Source organism: Scomber japonicus, chromosome 2 (assembly GCF_027409825.1).
Source record: "Scomber japonicus isolate fScoJap1 chromosome 2, fScoJap1.pri, whole genome shotgun sequence".
In the NCBI taxonomy this organism is placed as follows: domain Eukaryota; kingdom Metazoa; phylum Chordata; class Actinopteri; order Scombriformes; family Scombridae; genus Scomber; species Scomber japonicus.
The window spans coordinates 10,197,675-10,217,978 of NC_070579.1; the positions used below are offsets into that span (position 1 = coordinate 10,197,675).

Genomic DNA, 20,304 nt, shown 5'->3' on the forward strand with positions numbered 1-20,304 from the left:
ACACTTTCAAAGTTCTGATCTCCTCTTAAAAGTAAAAGACAGGAGTTATTTTTTAGGGAACTTTTGAAAAAAAAAACAATTTTCCGAGGATATTTAGTTACTTTAGTCGTGTAGTGACACTCAAATAGAAGAGGTAATCAACATTTTAGAGAGAGTAAATGGTAAACTTTGAATAATTTTGCATGTGTCTTAACATTTTGGAAAAGTAATCAAACAAATATGAACAAAACAATCCTACAACATTGACACATAACACATTAAATCACTACATTAATATTCTCATTTTTACCAAATAAATAACATATTTTCTTTCCTGACTTTGTAATTCGTACAAAAATTGAAGTGTTATGTACAAAGAAGTAGAAACACAAACGTCATGAAATCAACACGACGCTTTCAAAAAAACAGCTTTGAACAAAAAAAAAAAAAGTTTCAAGTATTCAAGTAGCGGTCATAAACTCATAAACTCAAAACTGACGACTCTCTAAAAGAAGAAACATAATACATAATACAAAGCTGCATATATTTTTTCTTTTTGTAAAGAATATCAAATCAAATTTAGTAAATGATACCGATTTAAGAACATTCACTGCTGCCCTCTGAATAAATCCTCTCAGTGTCCTGTCCTGATTGGCGAATAAAATCTTTATTTTAAAGATGAAATACTGGAATGTTTTGATTTTATTGCCCAAAAATGGATGTTGTAGAAACAGATTGAAGGTTTCTGACACAACTTCACCTACTTCCAAAGATGCATGGAGACGGGAACTTTACTAATAGACCAACACGTTTTGAAAGTTTAAACATGTTGGTCTAATAATTAAGTTAATTCTTCTATATTAAAAGTGTTGCTGGAGCTTTTTCACCAAAAATAAATGTTAGCATGTCAGACTTGCTAACAACATGTCAGACTAAGCTTTTGAATTTTATTAATGACACTTTATAACCTCTAGATTTTGATTACACATACAAGTTTGTAAGCAATTGTTACCACCCAAAAAGTGGTAACATATTAACCCTCCTGTTGTCCTCAGGTCAAGGAAGGAAGCAGGGAAGGAAGTAAGGAAGGAAAGGAGTAAGGAGGGAGGGAGGAAGGAAGGAAGGAAGGAGAGAAGGGAGAGAGGAAGGAAGGAAGGAAAGAAGTAAGGAGGAAGGAGGGAGGGAGAAAGGAAGGAAGGAAGGAAGGCAGGAAAGGAGTAAGGAGGAAGGAAGGAAGGAAAGGAGGAAGGAAGGACGGAAGGAAGGAAAGGAGTAAGGAGGGAGGGAGGAAGGAAAGGAGGGAGGAAGGAAGGAAGGAAGGAAAGAAGCAAGAAAGGAAGGAAGGAAGTGAGGAAAGAAGTATGGAAGGAAGGGAAGAATGAAGGAAAAATTGAAGGAAGGAAGGAAGGAAGGAAGGAAGGAAGGAACAACTCGGGAGGACGACAGGAGGGTTAAAGTACCCTCGAGTAAGGTACCTAACGTCTAACTCCTCCACTGCAGCTGCCCAGAGGCAAAATGTAACGATATGTTGTTATACTGGGATTGTACGCTGTGAAAACATGAAGCAGGAAACATCTAATAAATATTAATAATAATTAACAAAAGTTAAACACTATTTTGTGGCACATTTATGAGAGCATATAGTTTCCAGAACCTTACGCTCTCAGATGGTTTTACTAGGTAGTTTTTTGGTTTTTTTAGAAACAAATTCAACACTTCATTCTGTGTGCACTTTAAATTGTGCACAAATACCACTCATTAGTTTTGTCACTTCAACAACGAGCACTTGAAAAACACAGCAAAACCATGAAATTGATCCCATAAAAAGCTGACACACAGTTGTAACGTTTGTCTTTGTCATTTTCTTTCAGTAGCATTAGTAGTCTGAACTCACCTCAGACTATCAAACTGCATTTTACTTTAAAAAAAAATACATATATACACAATGCAAATGCACTTTATGATATGTGGGAATGAGCTGTCACGTCGCTGTCGGTGAGTCTCATGTGGAGGCGATCGCTCCATGCACACGGAAGCGGTAAACGCACGTATATTCGACATGACCCCAATTAGAGAGGACACGCAGCTCCACAAATCGATACACCTCGTCACTGGGGTTCTGCAAGGAGGAAGGAGAAGGGAGGGAAGGAAGGGGAGGGAGAGGGAGAGAGTGAGAGTGAGAGTGAGAGTGAGAGAGAGAGAGAGAGAGAGAGAGAGAAAGAAAGAAGTGAATAAACAGATGTCCGACTGTGTGCATCATAACATTCAAGATAAAGACCAGATCTGACATTAACCTCACACTTTTTATATAGGACAGAGAGTAATAGGTCACATCCTGTCATTTAATACTGTAAACATCTATTCATAGTCGTCAGTTTCAACTTACAAGAAGCTTAAATGTCTGGGTTGACTCTCCATGCTCGTTGTAAGTGAACGTCCCCAGCAGTGCTCCTTCTTCTTCGTCTTCTTTTTTCATCCCCTGAGAAAGAGATTACAGTTATATCAGTTAGATGAACATCAGTTTTTTCTCTGAGGTTTTAATCTTATAACCAATAAAACTGGAAGATCTGCAATTTCAAGCCAGAATCATCATGACAGCTTTGACAGCAATATATTTGAAAGCAATGTGCTGTAGTTTGGGACCACTTACATAGACCTCAAAGTCTTTGGGTGCGGAGTCGATGCGGCCGGTTGGGGAGTTATAGCGCGGCAGGTGATCCAGAGTCACATGACTTATCCGGATGGGGTGAGACAGGGAGATGACAAGAGTCCCCTGGACCCCATGAAACGCCCAACATTTCCCTGGAAGCATCACCGGGTAACCCTGGAGGGGAGGGAGGGGAAGTAGTTGTGGTTCAATTACAAAGTTGATTATGATTTGAAAACTCTGAGGAGAAGAAAGAGATAGAGGGACAGGGACGGCTGTGGCTCAGGAGGTAGAGCATTCGTCCACTAATCGGAAGATCAGCGGTTCAACTCCCCTCTGTCAATCTATCCAAAATTGCTCCTGTGAATGTTATTTTCCTTCTGCAGTTGGCACCCATCAGTGGGTGAATGTGGCATATAGTCTAAAAGTGGTTTGAATGGTCGAAAGACTAGAAAAGTATCAGTATAGACCATTTATAGAAAAGACAGATGGCTTTAGAGAGAAGATAGGCAGAAAATACAGAGAGAGAGAGTGGTTCATTGTACCTGAATGACAGTGCGTGGGCTTTCAGACGGGTACCACAGAGGGAATCCAAACAGGGTCACACACGCTGAACGAATACGATACGTCTCAGAACACCTGGTGCTGATCACACTCGCACCTGCACACACACACACACACACACACACACAATGTAAAATAGTGTCAATGGCCTTTCATCCATCTTGAAACAAGATAAACAACGGACAAATAGTTTTTTCACAGCCACAAAAAAATGTCCATATATTTAAAGTAAAACCTGAACGATACTTTTTTTTTTTTTGGCAAGGGTTACCCCAGTGAGAATTAAACCCATACTCCAAATCCTGGTAAAACTAAAGCAGAGTAACAGTGACAGATGTTACCAACCTTGAGTCTCCAGGGCGAAGTCGGGCATTTTGTCGGCCATGGGGCGTCCGCAGTCTGTGCAGCCACTTGCACCGAGCCTGATTGCATCTTGTTCCTGATTCATATTCACATACAGGACAAATGGTGAGAACTGATGCATGCACCAAGTAATGTGTCAACAATAAAATTAGATCATTAACCACATTTTCCAGGTGTCTAATCCACAACTAATGGATACTACTGTACTATGATTTGGGGTTTTAGAGGCTATCTGTAGTATATATGTCTCCACCTACCTTGATATAGTCAGTGAGCCACTTCTCCATGGCCAGTTGGAGCTCTGGGGTGAGGACGGGGGCTGTGCTGGGTTCAGGACAGGGGGCAGGAGGAGGCACCAGCTGGATGGATGATAACTCCTGAGACAGCTACAAAAAAATAGGTAGGGCATGTTAAAAATCATACAATCTCTAGAAAAAAGCTCTGGTTGGAAGTTAAGACACAGGATTAACGATTGTCTCTGTCTTGCATTAAAATGTAGTTTAAAAAAATCTTGAATCCGTCAGTTGGGTATATCTGTGTTAACTCTTACCTTGGCGTTTTGGGCCTCTAAAGCTTGGATCTTGAGCCTGAGACTGCTGGCAGAGGAGTGGCTTTCTGTCTGGTAAGCAGCTATCTGCCTCTGTAGCCCAGCAACCTCCTCGTTCAGACGCAGCCGACTGTCCGAACCCACGGCCTCGAGCTTGGCTTTCATACCCTGCATGTCCACCTCTATGCCCTGCTTCATCTGAGAAAGGAAGAAATGGTGAGGTTAAAAGTTAGAGGGAATAGTTTTGAACAAATATTTGACAAAAAAAAAGAAGTTATTCCTCCCTTGACGTTACACTGCCATTTTATCATCAAGAACTCAAGATATGATATTCTTTTATTAGTCCCACAGTGGGGAAATTTAGTGTTACAACAGAAAGTGGATATCAAAAATAGAAAGAGCATCAATAAAAAGAATAAAGACCAATAAATAATAAGTAAGTGCACAAGAAATAAAAGTAGGTCTAATATTGGTGTGTCAATCTGAAAAAAAATCCTATATATGGATTCCTATTGAATTACAAGAACAGTTTTATCATGAACCAAGGACCTATTGTAATATTTTGGTGATGTTCCAGAAAAAATCCAATGATTAACAAGACCGTGAAAATCATTAAGGTTAAAGTGCCTTTGGCTGTGACAACAAGTTGGCAATGATTTACACTTCCTACATACTCCTAGTTAAACCTGCTTCTGTATTTCATCATTGGCAAATTAAAAAGTTACACAGAACAAAATAATAAAGAATCAAAATATCATCCTTTGTTTTATTGCAGTTCCCCATTTCCACCACTAGGTGTTACTATAGGGCAGCTTTTATCTTTCAGCCATCTTCCACTCTATCCATCCTGATCTCACTATACTCTATGCTCTTACCACCCACAGAGATCATTTGTTAATTAGGAATGGAAAGCAACGAGAGGAGACAAAAATAACATCATATAAAGAAAAATACAGATAGTTTCTCACCTGGGAGAGAAGGCGTTCCTGCTTCAGCTGCAGCTCCTCCTACAAAAAACACACACACTGTAGTTATAGTTAAATATGTTAATGTAGATCAACTTGTGCTATTCAAGCCAGTTACTTTCATCACTTCCTTGCTTGCTTATTTTTGTCAGTAAAGTGATCGAGCTAAAACAACAGATCACAGGATTTTCTCATATTTTCTACTAAATTGCAGATAAACTAATTTGCCTCTTACCAGAATATGCTGCATCTTTGCTTCCACAGTAGCAGACACAACAGCTGGATCCTGGAGGGACAAATAAGACCCAAAATGTTAATGTCAGCAAACCTCAAAGTAAATTGGTATTAGACTTAAGGGAGTGCTTCTGTTTTATTTCTATATCACCTATTGTAGTCTCTCATTTACAATCTGTCATGATGCTTACAGTATGTGTACTGAGAAAGCCTCAGAATATTATGAGTAGGCATGGGATGATAACCGTGTTCAAGGTATACCACGATATGAAAAGTCACGATAACCGAAACCGCCAAATTTTCAGTCATACCGTTCCTAAGGTATGAGCTGTTTTTTGTCTGGTCAAAGACGGAAAGTGCTGGTCAGAAATCCCTCAGGTGGTGCAGCTGCAGCGTAGAGTATCACGACCCCACACACTGTCATTACAGATTCAGGTTAAATCGTAACACCGCAATACCGCAATACCGTGAAACCGTGATATTTTTGCTTATGGTTATCATACCGCCAAAATCTCATACCGCCCCATGCCTAATTATGAGGGACGTTATTACATTTGATATGTATTTGTGGCTCTCTAAAATCCTTCACATGACCTGCTACAGGAGTGTCCACTTGGACTGAAACCTATTCCAAAATAAGTGGATGAACACTTTCTACTTTTAGTTTGATTTAATTTAGTTCTGTTTGTTACTTATTCTGCGGTGTTTTCAGTGTGAGAGATCATTTTTTAAAGTCTGCATTGAAGTCCCAAATGTGAATTAGATCATGAAAACTACATCCTGCAGGTAAACAGCTAGTGCGATGCAGATTGTGTGTAGTTGAGCCCTACCAGCACAGGTGTAGGAGGTACGATGTTGGGTCGAGGAGGAGGGACAATGGCAGGGGCAACAGGTTTTGTCTGTGATTGGCTCTTTGTGACAGCCATGCGGGAGATGAAAGAGGTCAACAATGGAAGGAGGAACCAAACACCTGGAGGAGAAGAGGAGGAATGGTGCTTTTAGAAAAACACTTTGATTATAGTGACACTGACATTTGGGAAAACAACCACTTAAAGTGTAGCCTGACCATGAAATGATAAGGTGTCTCTAAAATGTGTCTGAAACATTTGTCAGGGGACGTGCAAACTTCAGTTAACGAAATGTTTGTGTCACTTACAGAGAATTATGAGGAGGAGGAGGAGTAAAAGGCCACAAGCCTTCTTCACGTGCTTGCTGAACGACGGATTATTAGCTGCAGGAAAAGAGAAGAAAAGTTAATTTGCAGGGATTTTGGTAAGCTGAAGCCGAATCACATGCAACGACCGTGAGAACACAAATCTACTGGTATGTGAGAGCCGTACAAGCACACGTGGAAATGTGGACATATACTTAACAATGCTAGTAAAACAAGCACAGGCGAGTTCATTTAAGTGCAAATGTTCATACCTGAAGCTGTCAGATTTGTTATTTTTGACTGTGCTGCAGCGACCATCAGTGAGGTTGAGTCTGCATAAAACATAGGAAACATTAGATTCATGTAAAGTCACACACACACACACACACACACACACACACACACACACACACACACACACACACACACACACACACACACACAGTTCAGCACTCACCCATCAGACTAAGGAAGGCACTTCTGATTCTGGTTTTGTATCCATCACTGGGAGCTGCACTGTTACTGCTGATCTTAGTGGCAGTACTGGTGGGGGTGGTGGGCTTCTTGTAATTGCCCTCAGAGGACGAGTACCCCGAGCTGTCTATGCTGTTCTGATTCAGCTCCTTGTGGTTGGGTCTGAGGTGTAATCCGTGCCTGCTGGAGGAGCTGCAGAGCCCAGCGTAGTGGCTCTTCTCTGGAGGTACCGACGGGCAGTGAGTGGGTGTCTGACTCCGGGATGATGATGGGGTCACGGCGGGGCGAGGGGTGACCACTGGAGAGACGTAGGATACGGTCCGCGGGGTCGACTGCGTCTGGGTGGCCAAGGGAGAAGGACCCGGAGCTGAGAGGTAGAAACGTGAAGAGCAGATCCAATTTACATTTACTTTAATTCATTTTTGTGAACTCAAAATTCCTGATCCCAATCAAGAGGCTGAAATAGTTTTACACCTGTGGATTATTTGTATTACCAATGAAACCCTTAATATCTCTTTCCAATTGATTGTTGAAATGGCCGTCACAATTTCCTGTAGCCGAAGGCAACACCTTCAAATAGTTTGTTTTCTTTAACCAAAAGACTAAAACCCATATCTATTCCATTTACAACAATAAATAACATAAAATACTGCAGGTTCTTATATCTGAGAAGGTGGGAAAGGCTGTTTTGCTTCATCAAGGCCCTGATAAAAAATTAATGATCTATCAACTAAGCAATGAAGTCCAAGTTCAGGAAAATTAGATTTTTTTTTTCAAATATAAAAAAAAAAAAACACATGAAAAGAAATATTTACTAATCATTTGTGGAATTACAGCGTTAAACTCTTTTTTAGGAGTTTTTTGGGCGAGCCTGAAATGTTAGCGCTCCTTTTAAACCCAGCTGAAGCATCTGTTGACGGGTGGAGCCGCCAGCAGCTTCGGCTAACATTGTTTCATTGGTGCTATTATTATAACCTCCTGACAGGATGTTGTATTTTATTTTTTTAGCATCATGCTGACCTGCAGTGACAGGCGACTCCGTGCTGGGTGAGCTGTCATTACTGTTGGCTCTACTGGAGGTACGGGAGCCGGACTTTCGGGTTCCTGCCTTCTTCTTGAAAACCCTAAAGAAAAACAAAAACAAGAGAAAGAGATAAAACAGGGTGATAAAAAAGGCGAAGGATACAGAAAAGTTACTGATTTTTCAAGTCAATGAGACACAGACACACACACAGAGTTACGTACTTGACGGGGTTTTCGCGGTACGATATGTTGGTCACGCTACTGGAGTCCGATTCTTCGTCTGAGTTGTAGTAGCCACCGGAAACCAGGCGAGAACTCCGACGAGACATGGCTGAGAGACAGAGACAATTACTGAGACTGTGTTCATCAATACTCAAAGTAAAGACGTAAAATAATCCCTCGGACCAGTACGTGACAGCCAGAGGTGGTCAGTACGGCCCCAAGTGTACAGTACAAGTCAAACTGACACTTTGTCTCTCCCCCCCGTCCCCTCGTCCCACACACTCAAAACTCACGCGGGTTTTTAGGTCGGACGAAATCTGTCTCAGTGGATCCAGTTTGTTTGTTTGCTTCCATGGCTGCAGCACGCTCTGTGTTTGAGTGTCAAAGTTTCATATCTGGCAACCCAGGATGTGAAAATGGGCGTCAACCTGATCTCAGAAATACGTGAAATGACCACAACCTCTTAATATCACATTACGCAGGGATGGTGGAACGTAATGTGTTAAAATTAAGCGCCAGCATCATGATCAAATCGAATGGGCAGCGGAAGCAAAACCACACAAAAAAACGTTCAGTGGAAATTTCAAAGTAATTCATACAGTATGACTAATAGCCGCAGAAGCTATACTTAGCACGTTTCCTTAAAATCTGATAACATATCATGGTCATTTTATGAGTTAGTACAGTAAATATATTACATACTGGTCCTTTAAACCATACTTAAAGTTTAATAGTTGTATATTCAGGTTTCTTTCCCTACTCATACACACACTTATTGTTAATATCTTATACTTTATGCTATAACCTCAACTTTTCTTACTTAATATAATTATAGAGCAGCAGATTTCAACACAGCGCTTGTAATAGTAGCACAGCATTTAGCAGCTTACGTTAGCAGCAGTTATAGTAAGTTATAGTGTATAGTTAAAGTAATAATTAGAACTACAACGATTAGGCGATTTTGATAATCGAATATTGGAAAATTTTAATAACAAAAAAAAAAAAAGCCAAAAACTTGTCAGTTGCAGCTTCTGAAATACGCTCTTTGTGTCACACACGATGATATATACTGTACATATTTGGGGATTTGGGAATATTGACGGACAAAACAAAACATTTGAGGGTATTTTTCACCATTGTCTGACATTTTATGGACAAACTAATTGATAATTTGACCGAGAAAATAATCAACAGATTGAAAATTATAGTAATCCAAGTTAATCTCACACAGTCCTGATTTGGACCGACAAACCGCACTCTTTAATGTACTGTAATGACCAAAAACATGCAGCTTAGGTTAACTGGTTGCTCTAAATAACCCATAGGTGTGTAAAATTTTTACCACTATTGTTTTTACCACTTGTGTACTTACTTACCATTTATTGTTCTTTACTTATGTACAGTAGAGTATGAGTGTATTTACTTAACTTACTCTGTAAATCTTCTGCACATTGCACATTTATATATTGCAGATTTATTTATACAAAGATCCAGTTTACTGTATAAAGTATTTATTTTTTTTATCCTATTTTTGTCTTATTTATTGTTGATTCCATTTTAGTGCACTTTCACTCTTGTGCTGCTGCTCTTTTTCTTCTACTGTACTGCTGTTTCAATTTGAATTTCTCCAAGGGGGGGGATCAATAAAGATGCATCTCATCTCATCTCTTTTTATTGATGTTCTTTCTATTTTTATCCACTTGCTGCTGTAACAATTCAAATTTCCCCATTGTGAGACTCATAAAGGATTATCTTATCTTATCTCATCTTAGTAGCAGCAGCAGTAGGTAATGAGGTCACAATACATGTAGTAAAAGTGGTAGATAACGTTACTAGCAGCACTTACGACTAAAAGTTTAGTCAAAGCTGCACCTTTAATATCCCAAATAGTTAAAGTAGCAGCTGCAGTAACAGATGAAGAAGTTACTGCTGTAGTATTTATTAATAGCAGCAGTTGTAATAGTTGTAGTAGGTCACAGTTGTCACAGCAGTAGCAGCAGATGCAGCAGCACTTGTAATGTAGAAAACCAGTAAATTAGCAGTAATAGCTGCGGCGGCGGTGGTGGGAGCTGATGTAGTGAAGGTGGTGATAATTTACGAGCTGTAAATCTCTTGACAGATGCTCTCACGGTTAATCTTGGCCGTCTATAATCCGGCTAATCTGTCCGTCCTGCTGCTGAAACACTACACACATTTAACAGGTCATGTGTTAAAGAAACTGAAGAAACACAAGCAAATATATTTAAACTAAAGAAGCTTAAAGAGCAGAGCAGAGCAGCACATTCATAGCATATACAGTAAGTATACTACGAATGACTAAAAACACATATATGACACATACCTGAACTCACCCAGCACACTTAAATTGAAGAAAAATATTAAATCGAGCATCACATTTTAACAGTAAGCGATGAAAAAGTCGAGACCAGAGAGGCGTGCTACATCTAAGTAGTACTAGTTTTGTTAGAAAGTACCCGCCAAGCCACTTCCATGACAACGATTATGTAACTAGGCTTGAGCTGTGCGTCTAATTGGTCAACGAATGTGATCTTAACAGTGCAGATGATTAGCATAAACCGCAGCTCGCAGGCTTTTACTGCATGCTGTGGTGTCTGAGTGTGTGAGCTGCTTTCACCACATCAACGAGTCTGAAGAACATGCAGGTTTCACCTTTTGCAAAATAGTCTGTCTACTGTACTTTCTCCCTTAAATGCCACTAATCAGAACATATGACTGCTCCAGAGATGCAGCTCTGTAGTTTTCCTTTATATCTGACCTCCATGTGAAGGAAACAGCTGATTTTTTAATAGTAGTTTGATGCACTTGAGCTTAACGTTTTGGCTGGAAAGTTGTGAAATCAGGGAAAACACCTGAACTCATCACTCAATGGAAGAGTTAGAAACACTTTTAACATGTTAAACTATTAAAAGTCAACATCATATATTCTTATAATGGAAAATAAAACTACACATCCATATTTTATCCCTATATCCATATTACTGTACCAACAGAGCTGTAAGCAGAGGATCCGAGGGTTTCCTTCCTGTTGAATGCCACTGATTAGACTCATTTTCCTTAACGTCACATTAACATCTTAAACTATTACAAGTCAACTCCTGAATGATTTTACTGGACGGTCACACTGAAACTGCTTTTCTAGTTTATGTCAAAGTGAGCCAGACACTTTCCGACTCTGTGGTAAAACTGACAGTCAACAGCTGTTTCTTTACTCTATGCGGTGAAATGTGTTGCACTTGTTGTTTAAGCTATTTCAACTTTTGGTCCATTGTGCTTTTTGCTTTTATAGCAGTTTGATCCACAATGCATAAACTCATCACTCATTGGAAGAGTTAGAATAAACTATTAAAAGCCAACATCATAAGTCTGTCTGTTGTACTGGGTGTGTTTTACCACCTCTGCTTTAGTCTCTACTCATCGTCATCATCAGAAAATCCACCAACCTTTAGATTCTGCTCCGGTATCCAGGTTTCAAGCTTTTAAAAGTAGCTTCTGCAAACTACTGTGTTCAGTTTTGCAGGGAAATAACCTTGTAAATGTCAGAATACGCCCTCTGATATCTAACAGTAGGGTGATCAGAGGAGCAGGAACTAGCTTGTAGCGTCGTCTGAAGTCGCAGCAGAAAGGTGACAGAATAGGAAGCTGCGGCCGCGCGTACCGAAAAGATAGAGACAGGAAGTCAGTTTGAAAGAACACAGACACACACACAGAGAGAGAGAGAGAGAGAGAGAGAGAGACGTCCAGACCTCAGAAAAGGGCGTTGAGTCTTTTAAAAACTGCATTAATGTAATAAGTGGCGTTCAGGCCTTCATCGGTAAACATGTGAAACATAACTGAATAAACTAAGTGAGGAGATTTTGTTTAGTTGATGGACTAAAATGAGAAAACAAGATTAAATAAAATATCACCGAGCTGTGTCGGTGGGGACGGTAAACAGGCAAAAACAGCATCACACATGACTACGCCTAATAGCAGCACGTTGCTATGGTTACCACGGAGACAGGCCTGATCTGTTTACTGTAAATAAGGAAGAAAAAAACATACAGTGATGTGTGAACGTGTATTTATGTAAAGCCTTGTGTCTGTTTTATGTAAATTAGATCTTGTCTTTTTTCTTTTTGTATATCATCCTCTGAAACTCCAGTGAGGTTTTTAATACAGGAAGTGATAGCATTAGCTCAAATGACTCAATCAGTAGCATTGCTAAAAGCTAACATTGAAGAGTTAATTCACTACACATTTAACTAATTCACTTTTTAAAATTTGATTTCTTAGTTTGTTTGATTAAATAAAGCTTAAAATAAGACGAGGCTGCAGGAATGTGGCGAATAACATATTTAAAACTTCTATCAGAGACAAAGAAGACGATGAATCTCGCTGGTTGCTGCTTTTATGCTCTTATTTTTATGATGTTTTAGGTTAAATTTCTTTGAATGTGTCTTTTATATTATATATTTAGGGGCAGTGGTGGTGTTAAGATTAGAGAAGCAAGCTTTTGACCCCCGGGAAAAGTGAAGAGGCAGCACTTCTCCCTCCCCCATTACCACCACTGAGTTGCCCTTGAGAAAGGCCCTTAACCCCCACCTGCTCCAGTGGATCTGGGTTTTACTGGTTGTACTGGGCAGCTTCCAGGTGTGAATGTGATCAGGGCGATCCTGGAAAAGTGAGCATTGCTCTCAGTGGATTTCCCCTGAATAAATAAAGGACATAATATTGATGCTTTTACCTTGTAGCACTTTGAGATTTGTTTAAAATGTCAAGTGTGTTAGAAATAAAATGTATTATTTATTATTATTATTTTTTCATTAAACCTCACATCTCAAATTTAGCTTTTTAAAACCTCTGAACAAAAATGTGTTTTTTCTAAAATTACAACAAGCTTTAAAAAAAACCCCATTTTTCTGTTCCTATCATAAACACAAAAACAAGCAAAGGGTCACAAATATTTTGACACCATAGCAACGCCGGCCTCCTCCATCTGTAGCTGTCGCTCTTTCACACAATTAGCCTTTATTTAATTATTTATTTTTGTCTTTGTCATGTATCCGGAGGCTTTAGCCGAGAGCACAGAGAAGGGAGCAGTTTGCACAATAATTCCCTCAAATCCTCCCTTCATACTTTAAATGCCGCCTTGGTTCAGCCTAGCTCAGCTCTTTTTTTTCACCCCCTCTTCCTCCTCAGCGAACATACCAACCCCCTCCTTATTGGAGCTGAGGGCACCCCCTGCACAAAGCTATTCCTCATCCTTTTTTTTCTTTCCTGGTCAATTAATCCCACTGAAATACTGTAGAAATGTTTATATGCATCCCACTTCCTCTTTTGTCTCTTCCTACTCATCCTATTCACTCGCTCTGAAGCCAAATTACATCACACAATCGCTCTTTCATTTAGCAGAATTTAGTCCAGATTTTTAAATGTTGTGCAAGATTTAAGAGCCTTATTTTAACACTAAGGGGCTGTATAGAAAGCCTGTTTTACATCGCTCCTTTGTGCTTTACCTTAAATGTCCTTCAGCTATGAAACCTCCACGTGTGTCATCTGTAAAGTCATGACTAAGCTAATCAGAGCAAGACAGGAACATCCCCCTCTCCTCCCAGTATAAAGAGGGAAAACCTAACTTTAAATATTCCTGTGGGAATCATGTGCAGCAGGAGACAAAAGGTGCACTGATCCTTTTAAAAATCACATTTAAACCATGTGACAGTACAGCTACAGAAATACACATATCTTAGCAACCTTTATCTGACTAAAAAAGGACTGATTTAAGAATATCTACTGTGCGTGTCAGGTATTGTCACCGTTTTGCCCAACAGGAAGTGGAATAAGAAGCAATACTTGAGTGAAACTGTCTCCTGAACAGCTGTGACTCATCTCAGTCATGTATTTCACATCCTTACAGCAGGAGATTCAAACTCATTTTAGTTCAAGGGCCCTATTTGATCTCAGGTAACATAATACAGCATTTCCCATTAATTATATAGATTGTGGCGGCCAACAATAGTCTAATTTTTGCTGCTAATTTTTAGTTTAGTTATTTGAGGAAACACAACGGGAACATGGAACAACGTAGACAAAGATCTAACAGTTTGGGAGTTTTTTTACATGTTCCTCTTCAACGTAGAAAATGATATTTACTGTAAAATGTCAAAATCTAACAGGTTTTTATTTGTTCGTCAATAATGAACTGGCTGAACTTGAATTAATCATTAAAAATTCTTCCCCATGTTTTGTCGGTGGGTCGTGGCCATTCATACCTATACAACCAGCATTTAAATGACTTAAACTCTAAATTGTTTAGAGCACAATTTTTTTTTATCTATTTAATTTTTACAGAATTATCTAACCTCTTAATTCAGAGTGCACCAGAATGATGCAATGGACTTAAAAATATATAAAATGTACTTCCAGGGGGGCCAGATCCGCCCCTAGAGGGTCAGACTGAGGTCCAACCACCATAGTCTCTGTGGGAAACACTGATATATGTATAATAACTATAACAGCCTTAGATGTCATAAGAAAAATGAGCGCAATTTCAACTATATTACGTCTCTGGATTTTTGTTTTTGTTATTTTTTCCAGATTATTTTGATTGATGTTCAATATATGATGTTTTAAATGTGACCACAACATGTATTCATTGTTGTTTTCTCTCCAGATAAATGTATTCATGGTAAAGGTAATTTTCACACTTTGCAAAGTTATCTAGCGGGCCGGTTCTGAGCCCACGAGCCATATGTTTCACACCCCTGCCTTACAGGATTTTTTTGGGGGCGGTAAAAAATGAACGCATAAACAAATCCAAGTGAATGTTTAAAGTGAAGTACTGTTTAAAGTAGGATGGAGCCACTGTGGTGATATTTGGATAATTTGGATAAGAGCGAGCAGAGATCTGGATGTGATGTTGGTGTTTACCCATAGTGGGGCAGGGAGGGGCAGGGAGGGGCGGGGAGGGGTGGGGAGGGGGCGACTGCTGCTACTAGTCCAGTACGGTGACCACTGACTCTAACAGGACAAAGACAAAGCATAAGAGCAGTGAGGTAATGTGTGAAAGAAAAAAGGGGAGAAAGGGCTAGAGCAGATTGGGACAAAAGCAGTGGAAGGGTAGAGAGAAAAGGTGAAAGGATGAAAGAAAGAACGGTGTACAAAAGAGAGGACGGACAAAAGAGAGGACGACAGATGATACAGGGAGGGGGGGAATGTGTGTGTTTTCTCTAAAAGCAAAACGAGGGAATTTAAGTTTCGGTTTCTAAATGTGTGGAAAAGCGAGAAAAAAAGAAAAGTGCAGGAATGATCAGAGCAGAGAGAGGGAGAGAGGAAATAAAACAAGAGTGGGCAAAGAAGAGGAATGCAGAAAATTAGTCTCCATCAAACCAAAAAGTATGGCGCTGTGGCTAACTTTAGGAGGGTGAAATGTGACTCAGGCATACAGAGCGGATGAATCATGAGTGGTTGGATTAGTTTAAAACAAATAACCCTCGAGCTCTTATAAAGTAGAGGATGAAACAGTTACTATACAGACATTTAGCTACCTAATAAGGCCTGTTTATACCAATGTGAACCAGATGCTTTCACTCTCTCTTTCTTCCTCTTTCTCTGTCTGATTGATGTACAGTACAGCTGCAGATGTCGGCATATCCTCGGGCAAAGAGCTCCACAGCTACGAGGCCTCAGGCTAACAAAAACTCTGAGTCACTGCCCTCTTTTATAGCCGTCGTCTTAACCATTACATACTGTTCAGGGTCAAATATAACCCATTTTTATATTTGAGAGCTGTAAAAACACCCTAATACATTTCTTTTAGGGGGGACTTTTCCTAATTTGACCCTGAATATACCAAAAAAAGGATCACATTTTTATTTTTGTGCAGCTGATTCAAATTTCTGTATATGTGAATGTCCTCATTTAACCTGTTTGCATCACCATTCAAACACGTTGTATTCTTCATATTCTATAAAATGTTCTCCTGGACAATATACCAGTGATAGTGAGTGTCTTCTTTCCATAGATAAACACTGTGTTTGCTCTCTTACAGCTTCATTAAGGATTAATCAGACATTTATGAATGACTGAGGGGGAATTTATGAGTATGAATTGATGTATGGGGCTAATTATGAGTCAGAACATGAACATTATGTAAGGGTTAAATCATGTTGCTTTTGGTGTGGCTCTAGAGATGGCAGTGTAGATTGACATGACATTTCCTACAGTGATTTATTGTTTCCACTGTATGAATCCTACTGACTTCTAGCACTAGGGCTGGGTAACATTAAAACATTATGATACCAGTACCAATCCAAGTACCCTTAAAGTGATACCAATACCATTTGAGCACTTAATTCAATACCCATTACACATTTTGTGCACTTGCTTTTATCCGGTGTAACAGGCATTGATTGATTGTGAGTAAGTCCATATGAATAGTCATATTTTCTAGCTCTGGGTGCAAAAAGGATCGATTGCAGGTATTGTTGGACGGGAGACGTTGTGATACTACTTGGTATCGTTACCCAGCCCTATCTAGCACTATAATCAGGTTCATCATATTCTAATCAACTTTCGTAAAACATTTTAGTATCCTAACATGTAAGGCTGCAACTTTTACTATCATTAATATCAGACATTCATTATTTTTTACCACTATTGTTTTATTGCTTGTGTATTTACTTACTATTTATAGTTCTTTACTCCTTTTATTGATGCTTTTTCTATTTTTATCCACTTGCTGCTGTAACACTGTAAATTTCCCCATCGTGGGACTAATAAAGGAATATCTTACGTTATCTTAACAGTAGCAGCAGCAGTAGGTGATACAATACCTGAGGTAACAACACATGTGGTAACAGTGGCAGATAACACTGCTAGCATTTAGGGTTGGGTATTTTTAAGGTATTCGTACCAAGTAGTATCGAAACGGCTCCCGTCAAACAATACCTGTAATTGATCCTTTTTGCACCCAGAGCTAGAAAATATGACTATTTGTACAGAACTTGCTCACAGCCAATCAACACAAGCGTTCTTCAATTAATAAATATTAATAATCTGAAGACTTTCAAAATGCATTTGTGTAGAAACCTAATCATTTAGATGTGGAGGAGTGGTGGCATGATGGGTATCCAATGAAGCACTCAGTTGGCATCAGTATCATTTCAAGGGTACTTGGATTGGTACTAGTATCTGTGTTTTGTAAATGATACCCAGCCCTATAGAGGACTAAATGCACCATGAAATATTCACATTTAAGAATCTGAAACCAGAGCATTTTGGCACGTTTCATAAAAAATCAAAGTAGCTGTCAATTCATTTTCTGAGTCAACTAATCGATACATGAACTGATTCTGTGTCCGAAATCACTCCCTGCCTACTTTATAGTGCTTCTACATTCACCCTCTGACATTTTGATTGAGTGTCTGAATGTTGAGTGTGTTAATATGTCCACTACATAACATTAGAGCTCTCACATGTTCCACAATAAAACTATAAAAGTAGCGTCCATCCATGTCATGTTTACTACTTTCTGCTAACAATCCCACCATGCCTCCACATTTTAAAAGACCGTCATGTGACTCTACAGCTGATGGTGACGACACAAAATGACGATTGTCTGAAATCTTGACTTGCTGCTCACCATTGAGAGAACTATAAGTAAGGAAGGAGTGAACGAGTGAATAACGGCGCAATTTTGCACACAGTCTAAATGTTGCAGCTCTATTAACATGCTACACTAAGATAGTCAACATGGTAAACATTACATTTGCCATATTAGCATTGTCATTTTGAGTATATTAGCACGCTGAACTTAGCAATTAGCTCTAATCATCACTGCACATCAGCTGGGCGATATGGGCAGAATCAAATATCACAATACTTTTGACCAAATACCTCAATATCGATATTTTGACCATATTGTAGGGTTGACTATCGTAGCTTTTACAAAATATTAACACAATGTGATTTTTGATAAATAATAATCAGTAATGTGGATATAATGACTAAGTGGATAAAAGCAGATAATAGAACAGTCTGTTGAGCTTAGAAAATTATATTTTGACTGTAGTTCAGCCTTTAAAAGCAGGAAAAGACACTTATCTCAAATCACTATAGAACAATATTCAAAATCTAAGACGGTATCTATAAAATATCACAGTATTGATATAATGTTGATTTATTGCCCAGCCCTAGCTGTTAGCATGGCTGTAGACTCAGTCTTGTTAGCTTATGGCCTCCCTAACTTTATAAGTTGTTTGAGTATTTGTTAAAATGATTTTGTATATTTTACTGTGTAATTCATATGGTAGTTTTTATTAGTGTGTGCTGTATTGACTGTTGTCCAGTTCCACTATAAACTCACCAGTAAAGTCAACTCAGATCAACTCCTCTCATTATGATATGGCTCAATATTAAAAACACAATAAACAACACTACATCATCACAAAGCCTTATGAATAACAATCTCCATGCCACCAACACCCATTACATCTGACAAGGCAAGCATAAACACTACTGTTGTGAAATAACTTACAACAACATGTCAATGCAACAGTGGGGAGCCTGAAAATTGAAATAGTTAACCTCATCTTTAGCTTCACTTCTTTTATCAGAGAGGCCCCTCAATAACCCACAGGTGGTCCTTGGTTGTCACATAATGCTCCCCTAAATGACCTAGATTATCAAAATGTGCACAGAAAACTGTCCTTTGTTCGGTTTAACCTATTTTTAAAGAAGTGATAGCATGAAACAGTTGGCTAAGAGGCAGTCACACCTGATAGTGAAGCATAATGACACAGCATGTTGAGTTAGCATTAGCGTTAAAATACAGCAAAAATAAAACATATTCCACCATAAACTTGTTGAATACTGATCCTAATAGTCAATACCTGCATCTTTGTTCCTTAACAACTTTAGGGATACTTTAATAAAATATGTATAAAGTAGCTGCAGCTAAAGCAGCTTTGCAAACATATAGTAAAATGCACTCAATACTCTCATGTTAAAGCATATATTAAGGTTATATAAGCAGTGTAACATGCTTTATTTTAGCAGCCTACTAACTTAACTATGTGTGTACTGTTTTAAAATGTAAGATAATGTTACTTTAAACACATAGGTAATACAATATGTATAAAGTAGCAGCTTAACAAAATACTAAAATACACTAAAGCCTATATTAAGTTAGTAAAAGCAGTCTAATATGCTTTATTTTAGCAGCTTATACTAACTTCAGCATGTGTGCACTGTTTTAAAATGTAAGATAACGTTACTTTAAGCAAATAGTTAACGGTGGCGACACAAACACACACAAAACAGCGGCTAAAAGTTACCAAAAAGCACATAAAAAAGGTGCATTCATGAGTCTTTCCACTTACCTCGGTATTTAGTGTGAGGTCTTTCGACACCGAGCAAAAACAAAACAACACAGCGGTCCGACCGAGCTGCAGCCGGGGAGGGTTATCTGTCAAACTCCGTCAATGATAGCAGATCCTCCTCCTACACACTTTAAACAAACATCTCCACGCTATGTTCAGCTCTTTCAAAAACTCTCACCGGTTCACAACGACTAAAAAAAACAATTTATGTGTTTCCACCTTAAGTAAAAAGTATGCAGCAGCTGGTGCTGGTGGTGGGAGGCATCGCTGTGTGGAGCTGAGGAAGCGAGACAGAGCGACGCTTGGTTGTGACAGCTCCGTCGTTACAGAGACGCTGACAGCAGTAGCAACGTCAAGCTAGCGTCACATACGTGGTGAGGACTTCCGGTGTTACGGTACATTTGGTGATCCGTTAGATTCTGTGACCTGCATCGTTGGAAGGAGAATAAGATAAGGCTACTCCCTACATCAAAGGGTGTTACAACAAAAAACAAGGGGTCAAAGTTTCAGAATTGTGACAAAAGAGCTTTATTCTATTTGTAAAAATTAAATAAAGGCAGATTTCACAGTTTTGTTTTTTGTTTTTTTTTCATATGTAGATGACTTTAGACCACTCAAGAATAGATGAAAAAACAGTAGGGGGACACAAATGGGATTTTGAAAAATGAGGGGTTAGGTTGGGTGGGGTCTAGTTCCCCCAGTCTTTGAAGGAGTATGAAAAAAATAAGATAGCTACTAGAGATAGATACCCT

At 39.0% G+C, this 20,304-nt stretch overlaps 1 protein-coding gene across 3 annotated transcripts; it reads right to left on the reverse strand.

Annotated features, from left to right (window-relative positions):
* Positions 1 to 1,958: 1,958 nt before the first annotated feature.
* sun2 (Sad1 and UNC84 domain containing 2) lies at positions 1,959 to 19,850 on the reverse strand. 3 transcript variants are annotated; one of them, XM_053335319.1, is made up of 17 exons: positions 19,553 to 19,850; positions 8,465 to 8,599; positions 8,172 to 8,280; positions 7,947 to 8,050; positions 6,910 to 7,293; positions 6,725 to 6,784; positions 6,456 to 6,530; positions 6,130 to 6,269; positions 5,301 to 5,351; positions 5,069 to 5,107; positions 4,104 to 4,298; positions 3,811 to 3,939; positions 3,536 to 3,629; positions 3,172 to 3,287; positions 2,630 to 2,803; positions 2,366 to 2,458; positions 1,959 to 2,098 (listed from the first exon to the last, which is right to left on the reverse strand). In XM_053335319.1, the coding sequence occupies exons 2-17, from the start codon at positions 8,523 to 8,525 to the stop codon at positions 1,982 to 1,984; spliced, it is 1,941 nt and encodes a 646-aa protein (XP_053191294.1). In that variant the 5' UTR covers positions 8,526 to 8,599; positions 19,553 to 19,850; the 3' UTR covers positions 1,959 to 1,981. The 3 variants fall into 3 exon arrangements, with proteins under 3 accessions (XP_053191294.1, XP_053191310.1, XP_053191302.1); XM_053335335.1 differs by lacking the exon at positions 8,465 to 8,599; XM_053335327.1 differs by lacking the exon at positions 19,553 to 19,850 and having other exon boundaries at positions 8,465 to 8,700.
* Positions 19,851 to 20,304: the final 454 nt, after the last annotated feature.

Coding starts and splice junctions, on each gene's coding strand:
- sun2 (XM_053335319.1), bottom strand. CDS start 8,525: ATGGAAGCAAACAAACAAACTGGATCCACTGAGACAGATTTCGTCCGA. Junction 6,531..6,724: donor AACAAATCTGACAGCTTCAG/GTATGAACATTT, acceptor CTTTTCCTGCAG/CTAATAATCCGTCGTTCAGC. Junction 4,299..5,068: donor AGGAACGCCTTCTCTCCCAG/GTGAGAAACTAT, acceptor TTCCTTTCTCAG/ATGAAGCAGGGCATAGAGGT.